The sequence below is a fragment of the Hylobates moloch genome, unplaced genomic scaffold, assembly GCF_009828535.3.
Source record: "Hylobates moloch isolate HMO894 unplaced genomic scaffold, HMol_V3 SCAFFOLD_4, whole genome shotgun sequence".
Taxonomy (NCBI): domain Eukaryota; kingdom Metazoa; phylum Chordata; class Mammalia; order Primates; family Hylobatidae; genus Hylobates; species Hylobates moloch.
Genome location: NW_026652279.1, coordinates 53,603,651 through 53,626,154, shown reverse-complemented (window position 1 = coordinate 53,626,154; position 22,504 = coordinate 53,603,651). Strand labels below are relative to the sequence as shown.

Genomic DNA, 22,504 nt, shown 5'->3' with positions numbered 1-22,504 from the left:
TACTGAAGTTTTTTTTAACCTAAAAATGCGGCAATTTTAGGTAACCATAAAGCTGAGGCAAAGGTAGTTTGGGGTCTTGGAAAGAATCCTGCCTACCATCTTTAGTGGCCTCTGGGCACAAAGCACTTATGATCACTGCAGAGGTGGAGCAATGCAAAGGACTGTGTCAGCAGTTCATGTTGTGACAGCAGCAGCATGTACAGAAAACGTAGATCATATACCTTGGCTTACACAAGGAATGCTAAGAAAAATGAGCCACCAGGTGGGAGCTTTAACATAGGTAATGATTAGTGAAAGCTTCTTAGAAAGTGAGAATTTGTAATTACTTTATTAAACATTACATTCAGTGTTAAGGCTTTAACCATCATAATCACCATGATATAATATGTGAGTATGTATATGTAAAAAAATACCCATTGAACATAAAATTATGTTTTGAAATCTATGTAACATGAAATATAGTTTGATATAAAAAACCCAACTAATCAGAAACATGAAAACCAGTATGTTTTAATAAAAGCCTGTTGCTGGTTCTGGAATAACTGTGGCATGCATGTTCCTAGTCATGTTGGACTTCTCCTTCAGCTTTGATTGGAGTAGCGTGTGTTCCACAATGCCAATTCTAATGTCCATCTCTACAGTTTCTTGCTTCAGTTTTGTTAAGCTCTGTTTAATCTTCACCAGAGGAGCTGCAGAATGAAAATAACATGAAATAAAAATGTTCATTTAGAGTATCAGTGTATTACAGAATTGTATGACATTTTCCTCACTTTGTCTTAAGCCCAAAATAGGGTTAAAAATATAGCCAAAAACTTACTGACATTCACACAGTTTTGCTGTGGCATTTTAAGCACCTGAGATTTTTTAGGATGAAAAATGATGTAGTATTTGATGTACTGGGACTAAACTTTCTTCCTTTTCTAGGGGAAGAGCTGCTAAACAGGTGTTTAAGGATGTGTTCAAGATGATTTTATGAGCTAGTATATTTGTCTGTAGGAAAAGTAAATACAAAAGGGGAAAAGGGGAAGAGAGAATTATCTTTGAGATGTAGATAATGGGCCCATTTAAAACATATTGCAAAAAAAAAAATCCTCAACATTCCCTTTTGCAAGATCATTTGGTATATATCAATAGAACTCTAGAAAATTTTTCTAGGGCATAGAAAAGCCTTCAGCAATCACTACTGGCCCATATCAAAGTAACCCGCTCACAATGGAGGATGATTACCAGAGGATGATTAATTCTTCTCTATTTGACCCCTGCTCAGTCAGTTCTACTGGGGAGGAGGGAAAATAAACTAAGGGTTATCACATCACTGCCTTAGTGTCATTTGGGCATACACTTAGTGCCCTTTTGTACATAAAATAGAAAAAGTGAAGCTCATTTGATGAAAACAGAACACAATATTATTTTTTAAACTGGCATAACAAAGTACAGATTTAAATATTTCCCACTCTTTTAATCAATAGTTTGAATTTTAAAAATCTCTAAATTATAGTAAAAAAGCCTACCCTTCTCAGCTGATTTATAAGAAAAACAGTACACTGATTATCAGACATTTTTGCACAATGAATCTTTATTCAAACAAGCAACAAATAATTTGTTTTATATATTAATACTATTTTGTTGAGTAGGTTTCTTGAAGAGCTATTTTTCTCTTGCTCAGTTTTTTCCCCTAAAATGAGCATGTACTTACCACCATCAGTCATGCTGCTGCCCTTTTCTTCCATTTCTTGTTTTACCTTTTCTAATTCTTCCATAACCTTTCATGAAAACAAGTTTTCATGAGCATTACATTTTAATAAACTTTCACAATTTTTGAATTATGTATTAAGAAAATGTAATTTAGATATTAGCCACACACATAGAAAAATAAAGATATTAGGAATATTTTGGACATAATTCAAATAAGATAAAGTATGCAGATATACAAAGCTTTTCAGTTTTTCAGAATGCTCCTAATGTTAAACTTCACCAAACGGCTGTCATATCCGTTTTCTCATGTTGCAATATACTAAACACAACCAAAGTTGTTTTAGTCACTAGACACTCAAACCTCGCAATTATCTCATCGCATATACTTTGAAATTCTCTAACAATTGGTTATTAATTAAAATAGTACAAACATCCTAAAGAGATTTTAGATTTCTAAAGGTTTTCTGGGTATCTTTCTTAATATTATAGTTCTATAAGACATTATGTCACTTTTTCCTCTATAGGACACTAAAAATTGTTTATATCATATGGCTATATATAAGAATATTCCTATTGCTTTATCCAAATCATGAACTCTGAACTCCAAGGAGGCATACTTTGCCGTCACACTTGTTCCTATCTGCACTCTATCTGGCGATTATACTACTACAACCTCTATTATTAGCAAAATTCCAAACCAGCATTAATATAAGTAGAAGATACCATCTTTAAGAAATTGAAAAATTTTTACATGATCTACAACTAAGCTATAATTATTGTGACTTAGTAGGATTTATTTTTATCATACTAGTGAGTAAAACCTTCCCTGGGAATAAAGTGCAGGTAAAGCAAATTAATTTTTTCAGGCACCTGAAACGTTACAACTGGGGATAACCATCTACTCCAAAGAAGTAAATGGTTCCCTGGACTCCCTTCAAGTGTTAATTTACCTAACATAAGTGAACACTTTACTTCTACATACCGTTTTATTTGCTTAGAAGCACCACAGGATTAGAGTCTAAATATTTCTAATGTTATATTTTTAGTGTTTTAAAATAACTTTATTCCTCAAATAATCTCTATAATTTAATTATTCTTTCCTGTCAAAACAGTAAATTTATTCCAATTATACTGGATTGTAACCAAAGATCTTCTTGGATTTTAGTCCCAAATAAACTACTGACCTTTTTTCAAGGTTTTTTTCCTCCTTCGGCTCTTCAGTGAAAAATGGGAATATATATCAGGTCCTGCCTCTCTTGCAAGATCATAAAAATAAATGCGGCCGAGCGCGGTGGCTCACGCTTGTAATCCCAGCACTTTGGGAGGCCGAGGCGGGCGGATCACGAGGTCAGGAGATCGAGACCACGGTGAAACCCTGTCTCTACTAAAAATACAAAAAATTAGCTGGGCGTGGTGGGCGCCTGTAGTCCCAGCTACTCGGAGAGGCTGAGGCAGGAGAATGGCGTGAACCCGGGAGGCGGAGCTGGCAGTGAGCCGAGATTGTGCCACTGCACTCCAGCCTGGGCGACAGAGCAAGACTCCGTCTCAAAAAAAAAAAAAAAAAATGCAACTATTTATTTTTATGCAAATATTCTAAAGGAGGAGGTTATAAGCCACTCCCAATTGTGGACAGAGAAATACACCCAGGATCACACACAAGTTATCAATAACAGTCACTAAAAATAAACCTTTTATCTGCAGACTAACATTAAAATTTGCTATAGATTCCTTTAGTCAGTGCTTTACCTATTCATCTCCATGTTAATAATAATAATTATGTAAAAAATTTGAGGAACATTAGAAGTGTGCTAATATTATGAGCAGGTTTTATGTTGAATTTAATACAGAAACTTCAGGCATCCTGTGGAAACAAGAAATGTATCAATTATTGATTCAGTGATAAGAAAATCAGGGATTATCTCCTAAAGAAAATGATTTAAAGGCACAGGAAGCAACTGAAATTGGCAGTGTTAAACCATCTGTAGGTTCTCAATGGCTGGGGCCCAGCTGACAGGTGAGAAGCAGGGCAAGAGCATCGCTGTGTACCTCAGAGAGGAGTCTGGTTCTCTCCGTTACTCCTCCATTTCCCTGCTGGTATCGCTCCTTTGCCTGAGAGGAAAAACATTTTGTTTAATGGCAAATTCAAAGCAGCAGCAGATTAAATACGACTGACCTCTTTGTGTTTGCAATTTCTGCAGGTTATTTTATGACAACCCCCCCCTTGTTTGTGAATACATTTGTGAAAGTGACATTTAACTGTAGCTGTTTTATATCCCTAATAGGCAGCATGTATTTAACTAAGTACTACAAAATGATGAACTACCTTAACCTTCACAAACTGACTGTGTACCTCGCATGGGCACGGTTCACAACAAAAACTGTCCTTGGTCATTCCTAAACAGTTTAGGAGAGGGGCTCTTGGTGAATCTAATTTGCATGCTCTGCAGAGAAAGTCAGTTCTAAAACCAAAAATCAATCAAAGTAGAGCATGAAGCTCAGCAATGAATAAGGACAGTACAATCAACTGGAGTATGTCAGAAACTAACAATCAATTATATAATATTAATATTAGACAAATACATGGTGGCTTCGATCAGAGAGTTTTACATCATTTTGATAGTTAAAATATTCATAAGTAATTATGTATATGAGCGAATAATACATTTAACAAATAAGATAATCGAAAAGTGTAGATTTCTATTTAGTCTTTGAGGACTTCTGAAAGTATAGAAGTATCTCAAATTTACTTCTACTTTTTTCTCTTTCTCAACTTTGTCTGCTGAAGACAAAAAATATGCCTTCAACTGATGTTTGCAACTGTCCTTACTAGTCTTCTTTAACATCAGAAAATAGGGGGCATAAATCCCAAAGGAAAGCTTTTAGATCCCTACTGCTGGGACAAACAACTGGTGCTTTCAAAGTCTAGTGATTTTATTTTTTGGTTAAAATTCTAAAACTTTGAAAGAATGAAAAATTTGTCTCATTTTATTAATTAAACTGCTTGTCTCTGAATGTGTCTTGCTTTCACATTCCTTATTATGTAGTTGTAAGCCAGAATGGCAAGGACTCTCTTTTTCCTTTGACACATGTAAATGCATACTGTTCTTCTTCTTCCTACACCAATGGTAAATTAACAACAGACTTAGAAACAAAACCAGGTGTCCTGATACTCTGTTCCTGTTCTAAGCTATGTTCTCCCAACAGCATATGCTTTCATTTACTTAAATCAAATGAAGACGTGCATTTAAAGACTTCTAGGAGAAAACAACTTCTATTACATGTAAAATAGACATAAGTTCACTTGGCTCTCTTGGCTTCCTAAAGTGGGCAGAAAATTGATGTTTTGCTGTTCATGAAAAGCATTTCATGATTCTCAAATGAACAGTATTGTGTCAAGTTTAGGGTTTAGTGTTGTTAACTTGAATAAATCCTTGGAAATCATTCTTAAATTACCTCACTCAGCTGGGCTTGAGCTGCACGATATTCTTGAACCAAATTCTCAAGCTGATTGTTGATGTACTTTTCTCGGCTGCCGATCTTTTCCAAAGTCCTAGTAATTTCATTATGGAGTTTGTCCAAAAATCCCTAGAAATTCCATGGAATTTGCATATAGAAGAACTCACAAACATATTTTTTCAAAAATAGTTAAAAATGTGTTACATCTCAATCCATTCTACAAATAATCAACTACATGTGCAAAAGAAGACAGCTTGAAATTTTCAATAGCACAAAATGTCTGTGATGAGAAATATTTTAATCACATTTAGAAGAATTTTAGAATAAAAATGCACCTGGCAGTGTTAGTCAATTCATTTGTCATTATACATACCATAAAATTTATGTGACTATAATTAGCATTATATAACGTTCACAAGCAAAGTAGGTAAGGGAATAACATGAGTTTCCTATAGCACGATTCAAAGGTGACTGAAATATTCCAGTTGGAAATAGATCCCTAAGCCTATAGCTCTAGCCTGGGACACATAACTTCTCAGTCTAGCTTTGTTTCTTTGTGACATTCTCCAAAGTCCTTGTTTCTGGCAGGACAGCAAGCCTGCAGAGGCTGTAAGTTCTAGACATTGCTGGCCTGGTGTTCTTTCCTCTTTTAAGATAGAGAGAGGAAAGAATGATGAAATGTTTCTCTCTAATATATGCATTATCTGTATATTATACATATATATCATATATATATACACATATATAGCTTTTATTAATATGTAAGTTAGCTTTCTTTAGTTGGTTTAAATGTAAGGTCAGTTGAAATGTAATATGGTACATTCAATTAGTAAGTTCCTTAAACGCAAAAATTGTGTCTTTTTATTCTTTCATGTTCTCTTATAAGAGGTGTTCCACAGATAAGTAAATGTACATTGATTCACGTAAAGTAATTCATATACCTTGGTCTCCTTTAGAGCAGATTCAATTCCACTTTTGTGCTGGTGCATTTGGTCAACATGGATTCTCCAATCCTACAGGCATACAGCACATAGAAATAATGTAAAAAATACTACATTTCCATCTTTCCCTACTTCTTGTGAAGTTGTAACCTTTGATTACTTTGGTTCCTGCCCTATTTCAGGTGGGAGAGTCCTATTTATAGCTTGCAATCAGATGATAAAGAAATATGTGTAGAGCACTTTAGGATAAAAGATTCTAAATAAATGTAAATTATTTTACGTGTTCACAGAGTGATGTCTGACAATTTAAATTATTCCTGCACTGCTGGTGGTTAATATTTATGACTACCCATTAAAATGAAAGAAAAATTCTAATTACTAGAAAAGAACTACTTTTTTAAGCAGTAACAATTATGTTTGCCAAAAGCAATTCTGAACTCAAATATCATATATCAAAGATTAGTTTGTCCGTTGGAAATGAAAATGAGACCCTCATCTTCATGAAGCCTTTTGAGTCTCTTTCTTAATAAAGGAAGTTTATAATGATTACTGGAGTTCATGTATTTTAAAATATCATCTATTACTACTGGACTGATCTGAATTAGTGTGCAAATTTGAAATCTATGTCAACATTTTAATTTCCTACAAAATACATTAAAAATATTTCAGTTTACTATAAAGTAATAATTTTTTATTTTATTTTATTTTACTTTAAGTTCTGGGATACATGTGCTGAATGTGCAGGTTTGTTACATAGGTATACATGTGCCATGGTGCTTTACTGCACCCATCAACCTGTCATCTAGGTTTTAAGCCCTGCATGCATTATGTATTTGTCCTACTGCTCTCCCTCCCCATCCCCCATCCCCCAACAGGCCTCAGTGTGTGATGTTCCCCTCCCTGTGTCCGTGTGTTCTCATTGTTCAACTCCCACTTATGAGAACATGCGGTGTTTGGTTTTCTGTTCCCGTGTTAGTCTGCTGAGAATGATGTCTCCCAGCTTCATCCATGTCCCTGCAAAGGACATGAATTCACTCTTTTTTTATGGCTGCATGGTATTCCACAGTGTATATGTGCCATACTTTCTTTATCCAGTCTATCATTGATGGGGATTTGGGTTGGTTCCAAGTCCTTGCTATTGTAAATAGTGCTGCAGTAAACATGTGTGCATGTGTCTTTATAGTAAAATGACTTAAAAACCTTTGGGTATATACCCAGTAATGGGATTGCTGGGTCAAATGGTATTTCTGGTTCTAGATCCTTGAGGAATTGCCACATTGTCTTCCACAATGGTTGAACTAATTTACACTACCACCAACAGTGTAAAAGCGTTCCTATTCTCCACATCCTCACTAGCATCTGTTGTTTCCAGACTTTTTTGATCACCATTCTAACTGGCATGAGATGGTATCTCATTGTGGTTTTGATTTGCATTGCTCTAATGAACACTGGTGATGAGCTTTTTTTCCATATGTTTTTTTGGCCACATAAATGTCTTCTTTTGAGAAGTGTCTGTTCATATCCTTTGCCCACTTTTTGATGGGTTTTTTTTTCTTGTAATTTGTCTAAGTTCCTTTAGATTCTGGATACTAGACTTTTGTCAGATGGATAGATTACAAAAATTTTCTCCCATTCTCTAGGCTGCCTGTTCACTTGGATGATAGTTTCTTTTGCCGTGCAGAAGCTCTTTAGTTTAATTAGAGGCCATTTGTCAATTTTGGCTTTGTTGCCATTGCTTTTGGTGTTTTAGTCATGAAGTCTTTGCCCACGCCTATGTCCTGAATGGTATTGCCTAGGTTTTCTTCTCAGGTTTTTATGGTTTTAGGTTTTACATTTAAGTCTTTAGTCCATCTTGAGCTAATTTTTGTATAAGGTGTAAGGAAGGGGTACAGTTTCTGTTTTCTGTATATGGCAAGCCAGTTTTATCCCTGATGAACATCAATGTGAAAATCCTCAATAAAATACTGGCAAACCAAATCCAGCAGCACATCAAAAAGCTTATCCACCATGATCATGTCAGTTTCAGCCCCAGGGTGCAAGGCTGGTTCAACATACACAAATCAATAAATGTAATCCATCACATAAACAGAACCAATGACAAAAACCACATGATTATCTCAATAGATGCAGAAAAGGCCTTTGATAAAGTTCAACACCCCTTCATGCTAAAAACTCTCAATAAACTCGGTATTGATGGAACATATCTCAAAATAATAAGAGCTATTTATGACAAACCCATAGCCAATATCATACTGAATGGGCAAAAGCTGGAAGCATTCCCTTTCAAAACCGGCAAAAGACAAGGATGCCCTCTCTCCCCACTCCTATTCAACATAGTATTGGAAGTTCTAGCCTGGGCAATCAGGCAATAGAAAGAAATAAAGGGTATTCAAATAGGAACTGAGGAAGTCAAATTGTCTCTGTTTGCAGATAACATGATTACATATTTAGAAAACCCCTATGTCTCGGCCTCTAAACTCCTTAAGCTAATAAGCAACTTCAGCAAAGTCTCAGGATACAAAATCAATGTGCAAAAATCACAAGCAGGCCGGGCGCGGTGGCTCACGCTTGTAATCCCAGCACTTTGGGAGGCCGAGGCGGGCGGATCACGAGGTCAGGAGATCGAGACCACGGTGAAACCCCGTCTCTACTAAAAAATACAAAAAATTAGCCGGGCATGGTGGCGGGCGCCTATAGTCCCAGCTACTCGGAGAGGCTGAGGCAGGAGAATGGCGTGAACCCAGGAGGCGGAGCTTGCAGTGAGCCGAGATTGCGCCACTGCACTCCAGCCTGGGCAATAGAGCGAGACTCCGTCTCAAAAAAAAAAAAAAAAAAAAAAAATCACAAGCATTCCTATATGCCAGTAATAGACAAGCAGAGAGCCAAATCGTGAGTGAACTTCTATCCACAATTGCTACAAATAAAATAAAATATCTAGGGATACAACTTACAAGGGATGTGAAGGACCTCTGCAAGGAGAACTAAAAACCACTGCTCAAGGAAATAAGAAAGGCCACAAACAAATGGAAAAACATTCCATGCTCTTGGATAGGAAGAATCAATATCATGAAAATGGCCATACTGCCCAAAGTAATTTATAGATTCAATGCTCTTCCCATCAAGCTACCATTGACTTTCTACCCAGATTAGAAAAAACTACTTTAAATTTCATGTGGAACCAAAAAAAAAAAAACCCCATACAACCAAAAAAATCCTAAGCAAAAACAACGAAGCTGGAGGCATCATGCGACTTGACTTCAACCTACGCTACAAGGCTACAGTAACCAAAACAGCATGATACTGGTACCAAAACAGATATACAGACCAATGGAACAGAATAGAGACCTCAGAAATAACACCACACATCTACAACCATCTGATCTTCGACAAACCTGACAAAAACAAACAATAGGGAAAGGATTCCCTATTTAATACAAAGTAATAATTTTAAAAGAGTAATTGAGAAATACCTATTGTAAAAGAAAAATACAGTAAGTTAAAGTAAGTGATGCAACTAGGCTATTTCTTCATTGCACATATCTGTTTGCATACCCTGATGCTCCACTTTGCTATCTACACTATTTTGTGAATAAAAGGATATTTTGTGAATAGTCCCATTCTGCCTATTACTTAACTTTGAAATGGCCTAGTGACTGCAGGATAAAAAACTGCTTGGGTACTTCAAATGTACCAATTATAAAATTATAATATATTAAAACTGCAAAGAACCTCAAAAAGCATCCAGTCTCACCCTTGTCATTTCACAGATAAGCAAACAGAGGCCTGGTGACAGCAAGGGGCACACCCAAGGCTACATAGCTATTGGTGCACCTGGATAGAAGCCAAATGTAGTAATTTCCACACAACACATACTGGCAGTTTGACGTAAAGAAAAGGGGCAACTGGTTACCTGATAGTGAGGGTGCTAGCGTAGAAAACAAATCAGCACTTTCCTTTATCCTTAAGCATTTTTCTGTTTCATGAGCAAAAAGTATCGCAGAATTGGAGAGCTGAAAAGAACCTTAGAGATCATCTATTCATCTACTTAACAATCATCTAGTGTAACGTTTTTATTTTATAGTTGAGGGGACTATTCACCACCCGTGACTATGACTACACAGAGTTGGCAACGGAACAAGGCCCCTCCAAGTCAGCTAATCAACATTGGAATAGAGAGGAGGGACAATTGGCTGGCCTCCTGCACCTGGACCAAATATGGTTGAGCCTCAAAATGGAAACCTATTGAAGCCCAAGTTAGCATCTTTATGAAAGAAAATGAACCTAACACGCATCATTATATTATCATTAATTTTTTTTGAAAAAGTACTCATCTTGCCTGGTTCCAAAAAGAATTTCAGAGGCCTTAATAAACACCAAGCTCAAGTATTTACATTGCTTCCCTCTTCCTAACAGTCTCTGTTTCACTTTGCCTGTTTCTCTCCATATATATGTATGTAGAAAAATGCATTCATACATACATATACAAATATATATTTTTATATATAGTTTTTATTATAATGGATATGTTAAAATAGTTTGTGTTCTGCTATTTCTACCCAGCATTATTTATAAATATATTTTTGCCATGTATTGACATTTAAAACATTTTGAGAGAAGCAACCATGCCTGACTCATCTAGGTATAACTACGATAGTGTACACTGATGTAAAACTCCATGGAGGGGCTGGTATTTCTGTGGAACCTTGAAGCATGAGTAGCATTTCAACAGGCTGTAAAGATGTGGGGAGGAAGCATATTCTTGGCTGAGGGAGTAACATGAACAAGGAAAATACATGGAGACCAAGCAGCCAAAGGCTGTCTAGCACGGAAAACACAAAGTTCTTGAGGGTGGGCTCGGGAGGATGGATCACAAGAAAATAAAGCTGGAGAGGGAGGTTCAATTAGATCGAGGGCTTTGCTTATAACAACTAAAGAGTATAGATTTTATTATGTACATAATGGGGAGCTATCAGATATTTTTGGTTTCAGTTTTAAAGATAAGTGTGTTTTGAGAAAGTAATAGAGTAAAGGACTGATTAGAAAGGCAAGAGACTGAAGGCAGGTAGGGACCCAGTTAGGAGGCTAATAGTTCACATGATATAGATTAGCCACGTCTGAATTAGAGCAGTGCTTGTGAGAATAGAAAGGAAGGGATGCATCAAGGGACACTGTAGAGGCAGAACTAGCAAAACTTGAAGACTGACTAAAGTGAAGTATGCGCATGGGGTGACTGAAGTGAAGGTGGGGTAGTAGAGACAATGTGTCCTTAAGGTTTCCAGCCTGAGGAACTGAGAAGATATTAATACTACAGTGTGACAAGAACAGCATAGATTTTAGGGAAGTCAAAAATACTAGGAATTTGTGTTTGCACCTAAGTTTGATAAGCTACTGGGACTTTCATGTATTTATAAAGCCCATTAAAGTGTTGAGCCAGTGACGATTTGTAATTACCTGCGAGGCAAATCTGAATATTTGTTTTATTCAAATCTTCTAGATGGACACATTCCTGTTATAAAGTTAAAGTCAAAAAATATTCTTACCCAAACTTCTAGAAATTATTCTCACAGAAATAATTGGGAATACACGAAGATTAATGTACAAGTTCTTGATAAAAGTAAAACAGCAGAAAACTAAACATCTAACAGCAAAGGACAGTTTAATTTTGTAATATTCATTCCACTGCTAAAAATAATGTGGTATGATACTGTTTTTATAAATCTGGAAACCAAGTAAAACTCAGTGATACACTGTTTGGAGATACAAACATATGCAAACACACACACACAAAAGACACTGTATACAAACTTGAGGATAGTGATTACTGTGGGTGGGAAGGGGCAGCAGCAGAGGAGCACACAGCTAACTTCAGGTGGTAATGGTCTAGTTCTCAAGTTGGGGGTGGGTTTATTATTGGGCTTCATAATTAAAATTGCTTCTCAACTTAAGATGGGGTACAACCTGATACACCCATCATAAGCTAAAAATATCCAGTCAAAACTGCATGTAATACACCTAACTTTCCGAACATCATAGCTTAGCCTAGCTTACCTTCAATGTGCTTGAAAGGCTTACATTAGCCTCAGTTGGGCAAAACCATCTAACACAAACTCTACTTTATAATAAAATAGTGAATATCTCATGTAATTTATTGAATGTTGTACAGAAATTGAAAACCAGAATGGAGGTCTGGGTGCTCAAAGTACAGTTTCTACTGAATGAATATCACTTTTGCACCACTATAAAGTCGAAAAATTGTTAAGTTGAACCATGGTAAGTCAGGGACTCTGTGTGTGTGTGTGTGTGTGTGTGTGTGTATATATATATATATATACACACACATATATATACACATATATATATACATACATATATATGTATATAGAGAGACTATATTATATACAGTAATATTAAACATTAAAATGTTAAATTCATGTTCTCAAAAAATATTTAATGAACAGCAAACATGCATGCTAACAACATATATTAAAGTGGAAAATACAGTCTCAAAAAGAGTATTTTCATTAGGTGTCCAATTTAGTAAAAATTAATATTTGCATATATTTGAACGTGTGTGTGTGTGTATGTGTGTGTGTGTGTTTAAGACAGGGATTTGAATATGGGTACCTTTAAATTTCTTCTTTACCATTCCAGAATTTTCTAAATTTCCTACAGGGAAATTTTATTACTTTAATTATCAGGAAAAAAAAAGACAAAAACCTTCTAGATGCCCAAGAAGTTCTTGAAAGGTGTTTAATAGAGTTATAGTGGAAAAAAATATAAATGATTATAACTGTGGCATTTTAAAAACATGAATATAAAAAGGCAAAATATATATCTTTTGAAAAACTATTAACACAACTGAGATAGTTAAAATCTTTACAAAGGTTTGTGTCAAAATGAAGAAGAAGAAATGGGTTTTAATGATATGTAAGGACTTGAAATCTATCTGGATCCCTGAAATAAATAACATTAAAAGGAACTGTTCAACAATAAGAGTAATTCTTACATTAGTAGAGAATCCATTAGATTACAATGCACTTTTATATGAATTCCTTTGAGACTCCCAAAGGTTTGGAGAGATAAGTAGATATTGTCATCTCTTCTTACACTTCTACCTTCTATTTAAGAAGGTTATGAGATTTGCTGGCTGGTGGTGGGATGAGTACACTTTCCTGCTTCATTGATGCTGGCCTTGACTATGTGGTTCTCTTTAGCCAGTGGAATGATGGTGGACATGGTCTATGCCAGGATTGTGCAGAAGCTGTCAGAAACATCCATTCACCTGCTCTCTTGCTCTTTCTTTCAGCCATGATAATAGGGACAATCCTTTCAGCCTGGGTCTGAGAGTAAGAAACATAGGATCTAGCTGGAGCAGAGGTGCAGCTGAAGCAGATATCAGCAGATAGATATTGTATGTGAAAAAAAATACGTTATTGCAAGCCACTGTGATTTGGGAGTTGTTATGCAGAAAAATTAACTACATATATGTATTTTATAGTGAGAAAAACTAAGAATCAGATAGGCTAATTGACTTTGGCAAAGTTTTATGTCTGAAAAATGGAAAGCAATCTCAAAACACTGTATTTTCCACATATTACATAATGCTTTTTTGGGGGATAAAATAAACTACCAAAGAATTTATAAGGTAAACCAAGAATTCTTTTTGCTATTTATCAAGTTCTTGCTGGGGTCTACTGGTCATCTATTCTAAAGTGCTCTAACGTGTTCATTAGGCATCATTTCTCCTCTCTATTGAAGATGAATATTTCACTCAATTTTGCATATTTTCTCTCTCAATGGAATTGAGAACACTAATACTACAGTATATCATTTCTTTAGAATTTCTATGTTACAAAATCCTCTCATATGAAATCACATGTATAATGCTATCATTTATTAGGTAAATAGCAAAGGTATCATTGTAACCATAGATCCCCTCCCCACTCCAAATTCTTTAGCACTAAATTATAATATTATCTATCTCCCTTCTTTAGAAACTGAAAAACTGTGATGAAGTATCTGGAGATGGTGATTCACAGTACACCATAAAATCAAAAAGTATGAGATGTAGCTGCAGCTGTTAAGGTGACTCGCAAGACTATAAGGATCTCTGGGTTTTACTTCAACACAATGACACCTGAAAGATTTCCTTTGCGTATGCAGAGGCATTTTCTTTGTCTAGATCTCCAACTCAATGCTTAAAGCTTCTCTCTGAAACTGCAGGAAAAAGAGAAACTAAATCATGAGCTAGAGCTAGAGATGGTAAATGGAACTTACATCTGTGTATCGGTTTCATTAGTTTACAACTTATAAAATACCAAACCCTCTTTAAAAAAAAAAAAAGTTAGACTTTGTGAGTGGAGAGGCATAATGCTAAAGAATTATTGATAGAAAAAAGGCATGGACGTCACCTTCCCGTGTGCTGGGATGCTTTTTTCTATGCTCAGAAAAAACCCTCACCAGACCACAACTGACTGTAGCAGTTCATGGAGGTCTATTCGCACTTTTTGCTTCTCCCTGCAGAAAAGCAAGAGCAGAGCTCCAAGGCTCTGATGTGCGTTGAATCACTTTCCATCAAAAAACGTTACTTCTATCTGACATTGACTCTACCCTTCTCTATTCTCACTGCCCACAATTATAATGGTAATTACAATTCCATTATAATTACTGGTGAAACCTTAATTCAGTGTTCTGTTTTGCAGTTTTATTTTAGTGAATATAAAACTATTTACAATGGCACTTACAGGCTCCATTTAAGACATCTGCATTTTTCTCAGGACATTGTTTCAACACAGAATTCACTTTCTCTAGAGATTTTCAAGATCACTCTAATGTATGAGAAAGAAATCCTATACCTCCATTTCACAGATCGGGTAACAAATTGAGGTTGTGTGATTTTTTAACACCATCAATCACAAAATGAATAGGAAACCAAGTATCCTTTCTCTCTCTTACAGGTTTTCTATTACATCAAGCAGCCTCCTTCATTTCCTTTCTTTGTCACCCAATTTCAGTAAGAAGCACAAAAAATTCTCCTAACTCTCAATTCAAAGTTTGAACATTAAATGAATGTTTATTATCCTGCTTGTTTTGCTAAAGCATGAACACTAGAGAAGGTTGCTGCTTCTAATCTTCTTCAGACAATCCAGATAAAATAACCTTGCTAGAACCATCACTAAAACAAGGATAAATAAGTCCTAAAGAAGGATTTATAGGACTCTTCTTCAAACAAAATGCATAAAGCTTCAGTACAGTTTCTTTTGTGGTATCTACTTTAGTTACTTAGAAATTTTTCTCTCTCCTTCCTTGGGTATGGAGTAGTACCTCAACAATCACATCCCTCCAGGGATCTTTTTAAATCTAATAATGACAATTATAATGTTAACATTCATGGAATGCTTAGTATGTGTCAGGCACTATGCTAAGCACTACTGGTACATCAACACATATAATTCCCTTAAAAAGTCTACTAAGATGAGGAAATTGACACTTAGCTATTTTTAAGTAGACTGTAAACTCACACAGGTCAATCTATGGTAGAGCCCAAAGTTGCAATGACCACTATATCATAACATCATTTTCCTTGATAAAATGCAGTAAAGTATACCTAAAAATTTTAAGTGGATAATGGTTAGGGGAGACTTTAGTTCACTTGTAGTATTTGAGTTCTTACAAGAAGATTATTCATATATTAATAGTGCAATAAAAATGAACTGAAAACATTCTTAGGAGAAACATATGTAATTATTAGTGTTATCAGAAAAAATATCCAGACCCCAGATGGCTTCATTATCTTCCCAAACATTTAACAAATAATTAACAACCTTACACAAACTCTACCATACAATAGAAAAAAATGGAGAGCAACTGCCAACTTGTTTTATGAGACCTGCATAACATTATACCCAAACCTGACAAAGATCCCTAAAAACAAACAAAAATTACAGATCAATACCTTTTGTAATTACAGACATAAAAGTCTTAAAATATTAGCAAATCAAACCCAGTGATATGTAAGGAGGATAATATATCATAATCAAGTTGCATTTATTCCAAAATGCAAGGTTAGTTTAACACCAAAATAATCAATCAATATAATTCAACACAAGGCGGGGGTGGGAGGACAGGAGATAAATTGTATAACCATTTCAATAGATGAAGAAAAAAATTATTTGAAAAAAAATTTAATGTCCTTTCATGACAAAACCTCTTGGCAAACAAGGAAGACAAGGGAACTTCCCTAATTTACTACAGGATATTTCTAAAAGACATAAAGATAATATCATACTTAATGGTGAAACTGAAATACTGGAAGCACTCTCCCTGATAACATCACTTACACCCAAAATAAGACTACAGTTCTTAACCAGTATAGCAGGCAAGAGAAAGCAAAAAGACAAAAGGCTCACAGAAAGACGATTGATGTTATTTGTGAATGACATAATTATAAATCAGAAAAGGCAAAATAACTTACAGGCCTACTGTTTAAAGTGAATTTAGCAAGTCACACACACAAAAACACACACACACACACAGCTAGATACAGATATACATAAAAAATTGTATTTCTAGATACCAGCAACAAATAAACAAAATATATTTAAAAGAAACCATTTTCAATAGTATCAAATAACAACAAATAGCCTAAAGTGATAAAATAGAGTCCAGATACAGACCCACACATACATGCTCACTTGATTTATGACAAAGCAGTGTACTGGTGAAAGAATAACCTTTTCAGTAAACTATCTGGGTCAGTTGCGTAAACATACGAAAACCAAGTAAGTCTTGAGTTCTATCTCACAACCATACATAAGAATCAAACTTAGATGGACTGCAAGTCTTCTGAAGGGCAAAACAATAAAGCTTAAAAAAGAAAACAGTCTGAGAATATCTTCATAATATTGGGGTAAGCAAAGATTTCTTAAAACATAAGTATTAGCCATACTTGTTCCCTCCCAAAAAAATCATTTTGAGTATATTAAAATTAAGTCACTGTTTATCACAATACAAAAAGGAAATGGAGAGCGAGAGTAGATGTTTGCAGTACACGTATCTGACAAGGGATTCATATGCTGAATATATAAAGAACTTCTATAAATCAAAAGGAAAAGCAGATGGCCTGATGGCTAAACACAAAAGAAGATATTCAAAAGCTAAATAAGCTTATGAAAAAGTGGCTCAACCTCGTAAGTCAACCGGGAAATGCAAATTAAAATGACAATGAGATATCATAACATACCTACCACGATGATTAAAATAAAAAAGATTAAAACACTACTGAATGTTGACAAAGATGTGAAGCAATTGGAACTTCATACAGTGCTGGCAGGAATATAATTTTTTTTAACCACTTTCAAAATGTATTTGGCAGGGTCTAGTACAGCTGATCACATACATACATCATGACCTAGCAATTCCACTCCTAGCAGAAATTCCAGTAGAAATGTGCACATTCCAGTAGAAATGCGTACATAATGCTGCTATGAAAATTCTTCTATATGCTAAAACACATATAGAAGAATTTTCATAGCAGCATTATGTATAATAGTCCCAAACTGGAAATAACCCATATATACTCAGATGCAGGAAGGATGAGACCTTGAGTTAGGCAAATCTGCCACTGAAAGAGTGGAGAGCTAGAGGCTGTCTGCTGACCACACTTTCTGTGGCTGGGCAGCAAGGCCTTGGGGGATCTGGATAACAAATCTCTATTTCAACCACAGGGAGAGACTCAGTTATTAGATTTTTAATTTTAGTTGCAGTGGTAGAAAGGTAGGGCCAAGTGAGAGCTATATTCCAAAAGTGACAAGTCTGGAGATTTCCTGTGACATGTCTAAAAACTCATCTAGGGTCAACAATTCTTTGCAAACCTGAATGGCAGAAAATCAGATTAAGTAAAAGGGGCAAGGAAAATACCGTGATGGAAGGAGGTGCACATATCTAAATTTACTCTAGGAAATACTTCTCAGACAAAAATCTATAAATTATCATGCTTTCTGCAAGGATATGAGCAGCATATTTCTTTCCTCCACAGAAAATCCTCCCTTCCCTAATAAAATAATATTATCTGTATTCTCTTTTTGCCACTTGGCACAAGCAGATTTGCAATCTCTTCTTGTTCTCATTCTCAGAGTTTCTTGTTTCATTACTGCTCCCGTTTGTGTATTTATTTGTGTATGTGAGTGTATATGTGTGAGAGAAAGAGCAAAAAAGACAGTGAGACTGTCTACTCAAATAACTTTTTAGAAATGAGACTGAATAACTTTTCTAATGAAAAATGCCCATTAGGTTGCAGGATAATTATAGAATGTGGCTTTCCTAAATTTTTAAATCTGACATTTTTTTCTTCCATTGCCAGCAGCTTAAAGTCTTCTATGGTACACTCTTGTGGTGTAAAAGCATAATTTTTATTTTTTATGTGTTAAAGAACTACACACATTACTTTAAAAGAGTTAAGTATCTATGTGTGGTATATATTGCGGTGTATTTGCTGCAGGCAATGTGGGAATAATCATGATCACTGGAAATATGTGTTTCCTCAGGGATGTTCCTGCTTTCTAGAAATTTATCTCATTGTAGAGAAAAATAAAACATCGTACATCATCAGTAAGGAAGGCTATGATAATCACTGGTATTCTCACACCTACCTATCACAGAATTGAAACTGGAGATCTATAATCTCTAAATATAATACCTTTTAGTGAAATAATTACATTTCTAACATGCTCAAAGACTATCTTTACAGACTACCATCTGTTACTAAAGAGTTTTCATATGTTGACTCAGACCTATTATTTATGCTTACTCCATTAACACTCCTTTCATATGGCCACATCAATCTTCTGAGTGAGAGTTTCCAGGCTTTAGAAGGAGTTACAAGCAAAGAGAAGAGATTTGGCAAGTCAGACAGGGAGTGAATCAGGCCTCTGTGAGAATGTGGGAACACCCAGAGGCCAAATCAGAATTTAATTATTTTATAAGATGCTAAGTAACCGCAGTGGAACACCAGAACAGGTGACCCCAATAGTACTCCCAACTTCAGGAATGTATGAACCAAAACTTGGATCTCATACTGATAAAACTCCCCACTTCCTCCCAGCTGAAAAAAACTCTAAAAAACAATAGAGTTAACTCCTGCATATTTGAAAAACCAAGAAACATAAATCGTTACTTGGTAGAAGGAAACAAAATCAAATAAACGGGATAAAAACCATAGGGGTAAAATTTGTTAGAATATTAAGAAATTTTTAATAAAACTCCGTGATAAAACTAATATAATTGATTAGAAAAATGAGTCCTGCCAATAAAAAGTACATTTTATAGGAAGGTCCATATGACAAAGGCTTTATGCTTCAATTCATAGTTCATATTAAGTAATTTTAAAAAACAAATCATTCTTTGCAATAATAAAATATTTAGGTAGTCTAGAAATTTTAATTATAATCAATGTGGTGTATTAATTCACTGCTTTTAATCACAAATGTCTAGTTGAGGTATACCAGCAGTGAGGCGTTAGCAACTTCCCTCTGCAGTATTTATATAACATGAAGTCTATTGGTTATTTTCTTAAAATCTGCTACCACTGTTGATGCTCTTTAGTTACAACTGATGGTAATCTCTAAAGCAAAAACAGTCATTCTCTTACTTCAACTTGTGATAAACGGAACCTTTCTCTGATCCAGTTGAAACATTTATCACACTCAGGGTAAACAGGAAGGAAGGCATCATCAACTATCTTTAAACACAGAATATCCTGAATGTTCAACAAGACTATGACAGAAGCAACTAAAAATCTTTTTTAGTTGCCTAAGAATAGCTGGATTTTTCTCCACCCCTTTACTGTATTTTTACATGTATAATTTTAAGCACAATATTCCCATAACTCTGATATCTGTCCAGGATCCACATGAAACAAACAGCTGACCTTGCAATACAACTTTAAGTCCACAAAATAACACTTGTTTAAAAATACAACAGCCCAAAACAACATTCTGTTTTATGTAGTCTCTCTTAAAGAAAGCTTGTCTGTAAAAGTCCATCAGTGAATAGTTCCCCTCATTCTCTGAGACGTCATGGCAGTTGAGTAATCATACAAGCTGCTCTAAAAATGTATGTGTGTCTAGTTAATTTAGGCAGTTTATTTTAATAGCATTCACCTCTTTTTGATTATAGCAGGTGTTTCAAGGATAAATTTGCTGAAAATTGTATTTTGTTTAAACAACAGCAGCATGTACATTTATGGCCTTACTATATTAAAAAGCATTTATTGTCTGGCAGCAATAGATACAATTACAAACATTTGTGACAGTAATTGGAGCTATTATTCCTGCATCGAGCCACATGGAGACCGACTTATTGCCACCTGTATTTACATTTGTTACTGGTAATTGTAAAAGCTAATTTTTTTTATTTGGCACCTTGTTTTTCTTTAAATTACGTGAATATTTCTCAACAGAAGGTCTACCAGAAAATCTGTAAGAATTATAACTGTAGTTTCTCCATTATTCAAATAACAGGCCGAGTCCCATTTTAATAACGATTATATACATAAAACGTATTCCCATATTCTAGGCCACAGATTATATGTTTTTGCTCATGGATGCAAGAATCCTATCAATATATCCTAACTAACAACCAGAGTATAAGTCTTAACAAAGACTCTTTATTCCTAAATTATAACAATTTATAAATCCCTGCAGGTCAAAAATATTTAGAGAAGCTAAATTTTATTAATACCCACTTATACTGCATCCATGGCAGAAGGTCAAATCAAGTTACTCTCTCCACTGCTTTGGAATGAGGGGGAAAAAAATCCTCTATTGTTTCTAGAGGATACAGATTTGTCTATAATATGAGAAAGCCTACCACTGTAAATTTCTGCAGGATTTGGCTTCCAATTCTAAGAGACTTAGATCTAATATAGCAATTCTGTGGTCCCTCCAGGTTCATTCAAATGGAATTCTACCTGCTGATTAAAGGAGGCCTCTCTTCTCCCTCTCAGGTTTTGGCTCTCACTGTGACTAGAGAGGCCCAGGGGGCTCAAGACTATTGCAATGATACCATCCTTTGCACAATGACTCTTCCAGAAATGTTTCCTGCTGTGAATCACTCAAGGCAACGCTTACACAGTTTATTTATGTTAAAACAAAATCCAATGGCTTGGAGTTGAAATTTAAAGTTTAAGGTTCTTTTTACAACTGCACTCTAAGTCAGACACTAAATGAGTAGGTAAGTATTAAAAAAAGCAGTTCAGTAAATCAAAGGTTTGAGATAATTAGAAACACATGCTGTAATACTTCCAAGGCCTTTTAAAAATAATCTCTTCATCTAAATTTCTTGTAATGAATCTGAAGATTTACATAATTATTAATACTAGAGACATTTTGGTGGAATGAAGGGGATACCTACCCAACTATCTTTTAAAACAACAAAGTAAGAAATATTTAATTATAATTTGGAAAAAATCTACTTAAGTCATTAATCAAAATTCTAATTACAATATCCACAGGGCATTAAAGCATGTTAGAACATTTTTTCATTGCATTAAATACCTAATATTAAATCACTATAATGCACAATCGTTTAGTAATAAGTACTGCATAATTGAAGAAAAGGGCCTAAGTAGGGTTTAGTTGAAAACTGATTTCACACTTTCTGCTCTTCCTTATTTCTAGAGAACAAGAATAAATATTATTAATGATTATTTGGTTTCCACTGTGATTAAAAAAACTTGCCTTGAAAAAAAATCATGCTCTTGATGAAGACTAATAGATGATTTTAGAAGCCACTTTCCTTTGGGTTAATACATGAAGTTGAGACACTAATTGTACAAATAAACAACAGACAACAGCCAGCTCATATACAAATATATAACTCTGACCCACAATCTGTAGCAGCCAGACCAGGAAGCAAAACCACAGCCTCTGTAGCAATCAGCCCCGAACAGGGTTTAATCAACGACTGCTGGCTTCCCCACTTTTGCGTGCCACCCACTTCCAATGTAGGACCAACCAGACAAAGCCAAATATCCTCCCCTCCCTTAACCAGCCAGTCACATATTATACCCTGCTTCTAGTTTAGCCCACCTGAAGATTACCAGCCATATCTGAACATATAGTAAATCTTCCCTTTTTTCCACTAAAAATCATTTAAATTTCCCTACCTGCTTTTGAGTCTTTGCCAAACACACATGATGGTGGCTGACTCCCTTGCTATACAGTAAGCTCTGAATAAATAGCCTTTGCTTGGTCTCACTTGGGTGGTCTCCATTTATTGTAACAAAGTCCAAGGTTTGCTTTTTGTAGTAAAAACTCAAAAAGATAGAATATTATTCCTCAAGAAACAGCATTAAATATTTCTTTAGCAATTTAAAATTAATCAAAATTATAGAAAGTAAAAATTTATATGAA

At 35.1% G+C, this 22,504-nt stretch overlaps 1 protein-coding gene across 1 annotated transcript in view; it reads right to left on the bottom strand.

The window, feature by feature from the left end:
• Positions 1–312: 312 nt before the first annotated feature.
• IFT57 (intraflagellar transport 57) overlaps positions 313–22,504 on the bottom strand; it is a 60,766-nt gene continuing 38,574 nt past the window's right edge. Inside the window, exons 7-11 of the mRNA XM_032150236.2 lie at positions 6,093–6,164; positions 5,149–5,280; positions 3,742–3,804; positions 1,697–1,763; positions 313–689 (exon numbers count right to left, since the gene is read on the bottom strand). Coding sequence (XP_032006127.1) covers positions 511–689; positions 1,697–1,763; positions 3,742–3,804; positions 5,149–5,280; positions 6,093–6,164 — 513 coding nt within the window. The 3' untranslated portion in view covers positions 313–510. The remainder of the gene's footprint in view (positions 690–1,696; positions 1,764–3,741; positions 3,805–5,148; positions 5,281–6,092; positions 6,165–22,504) is intronic.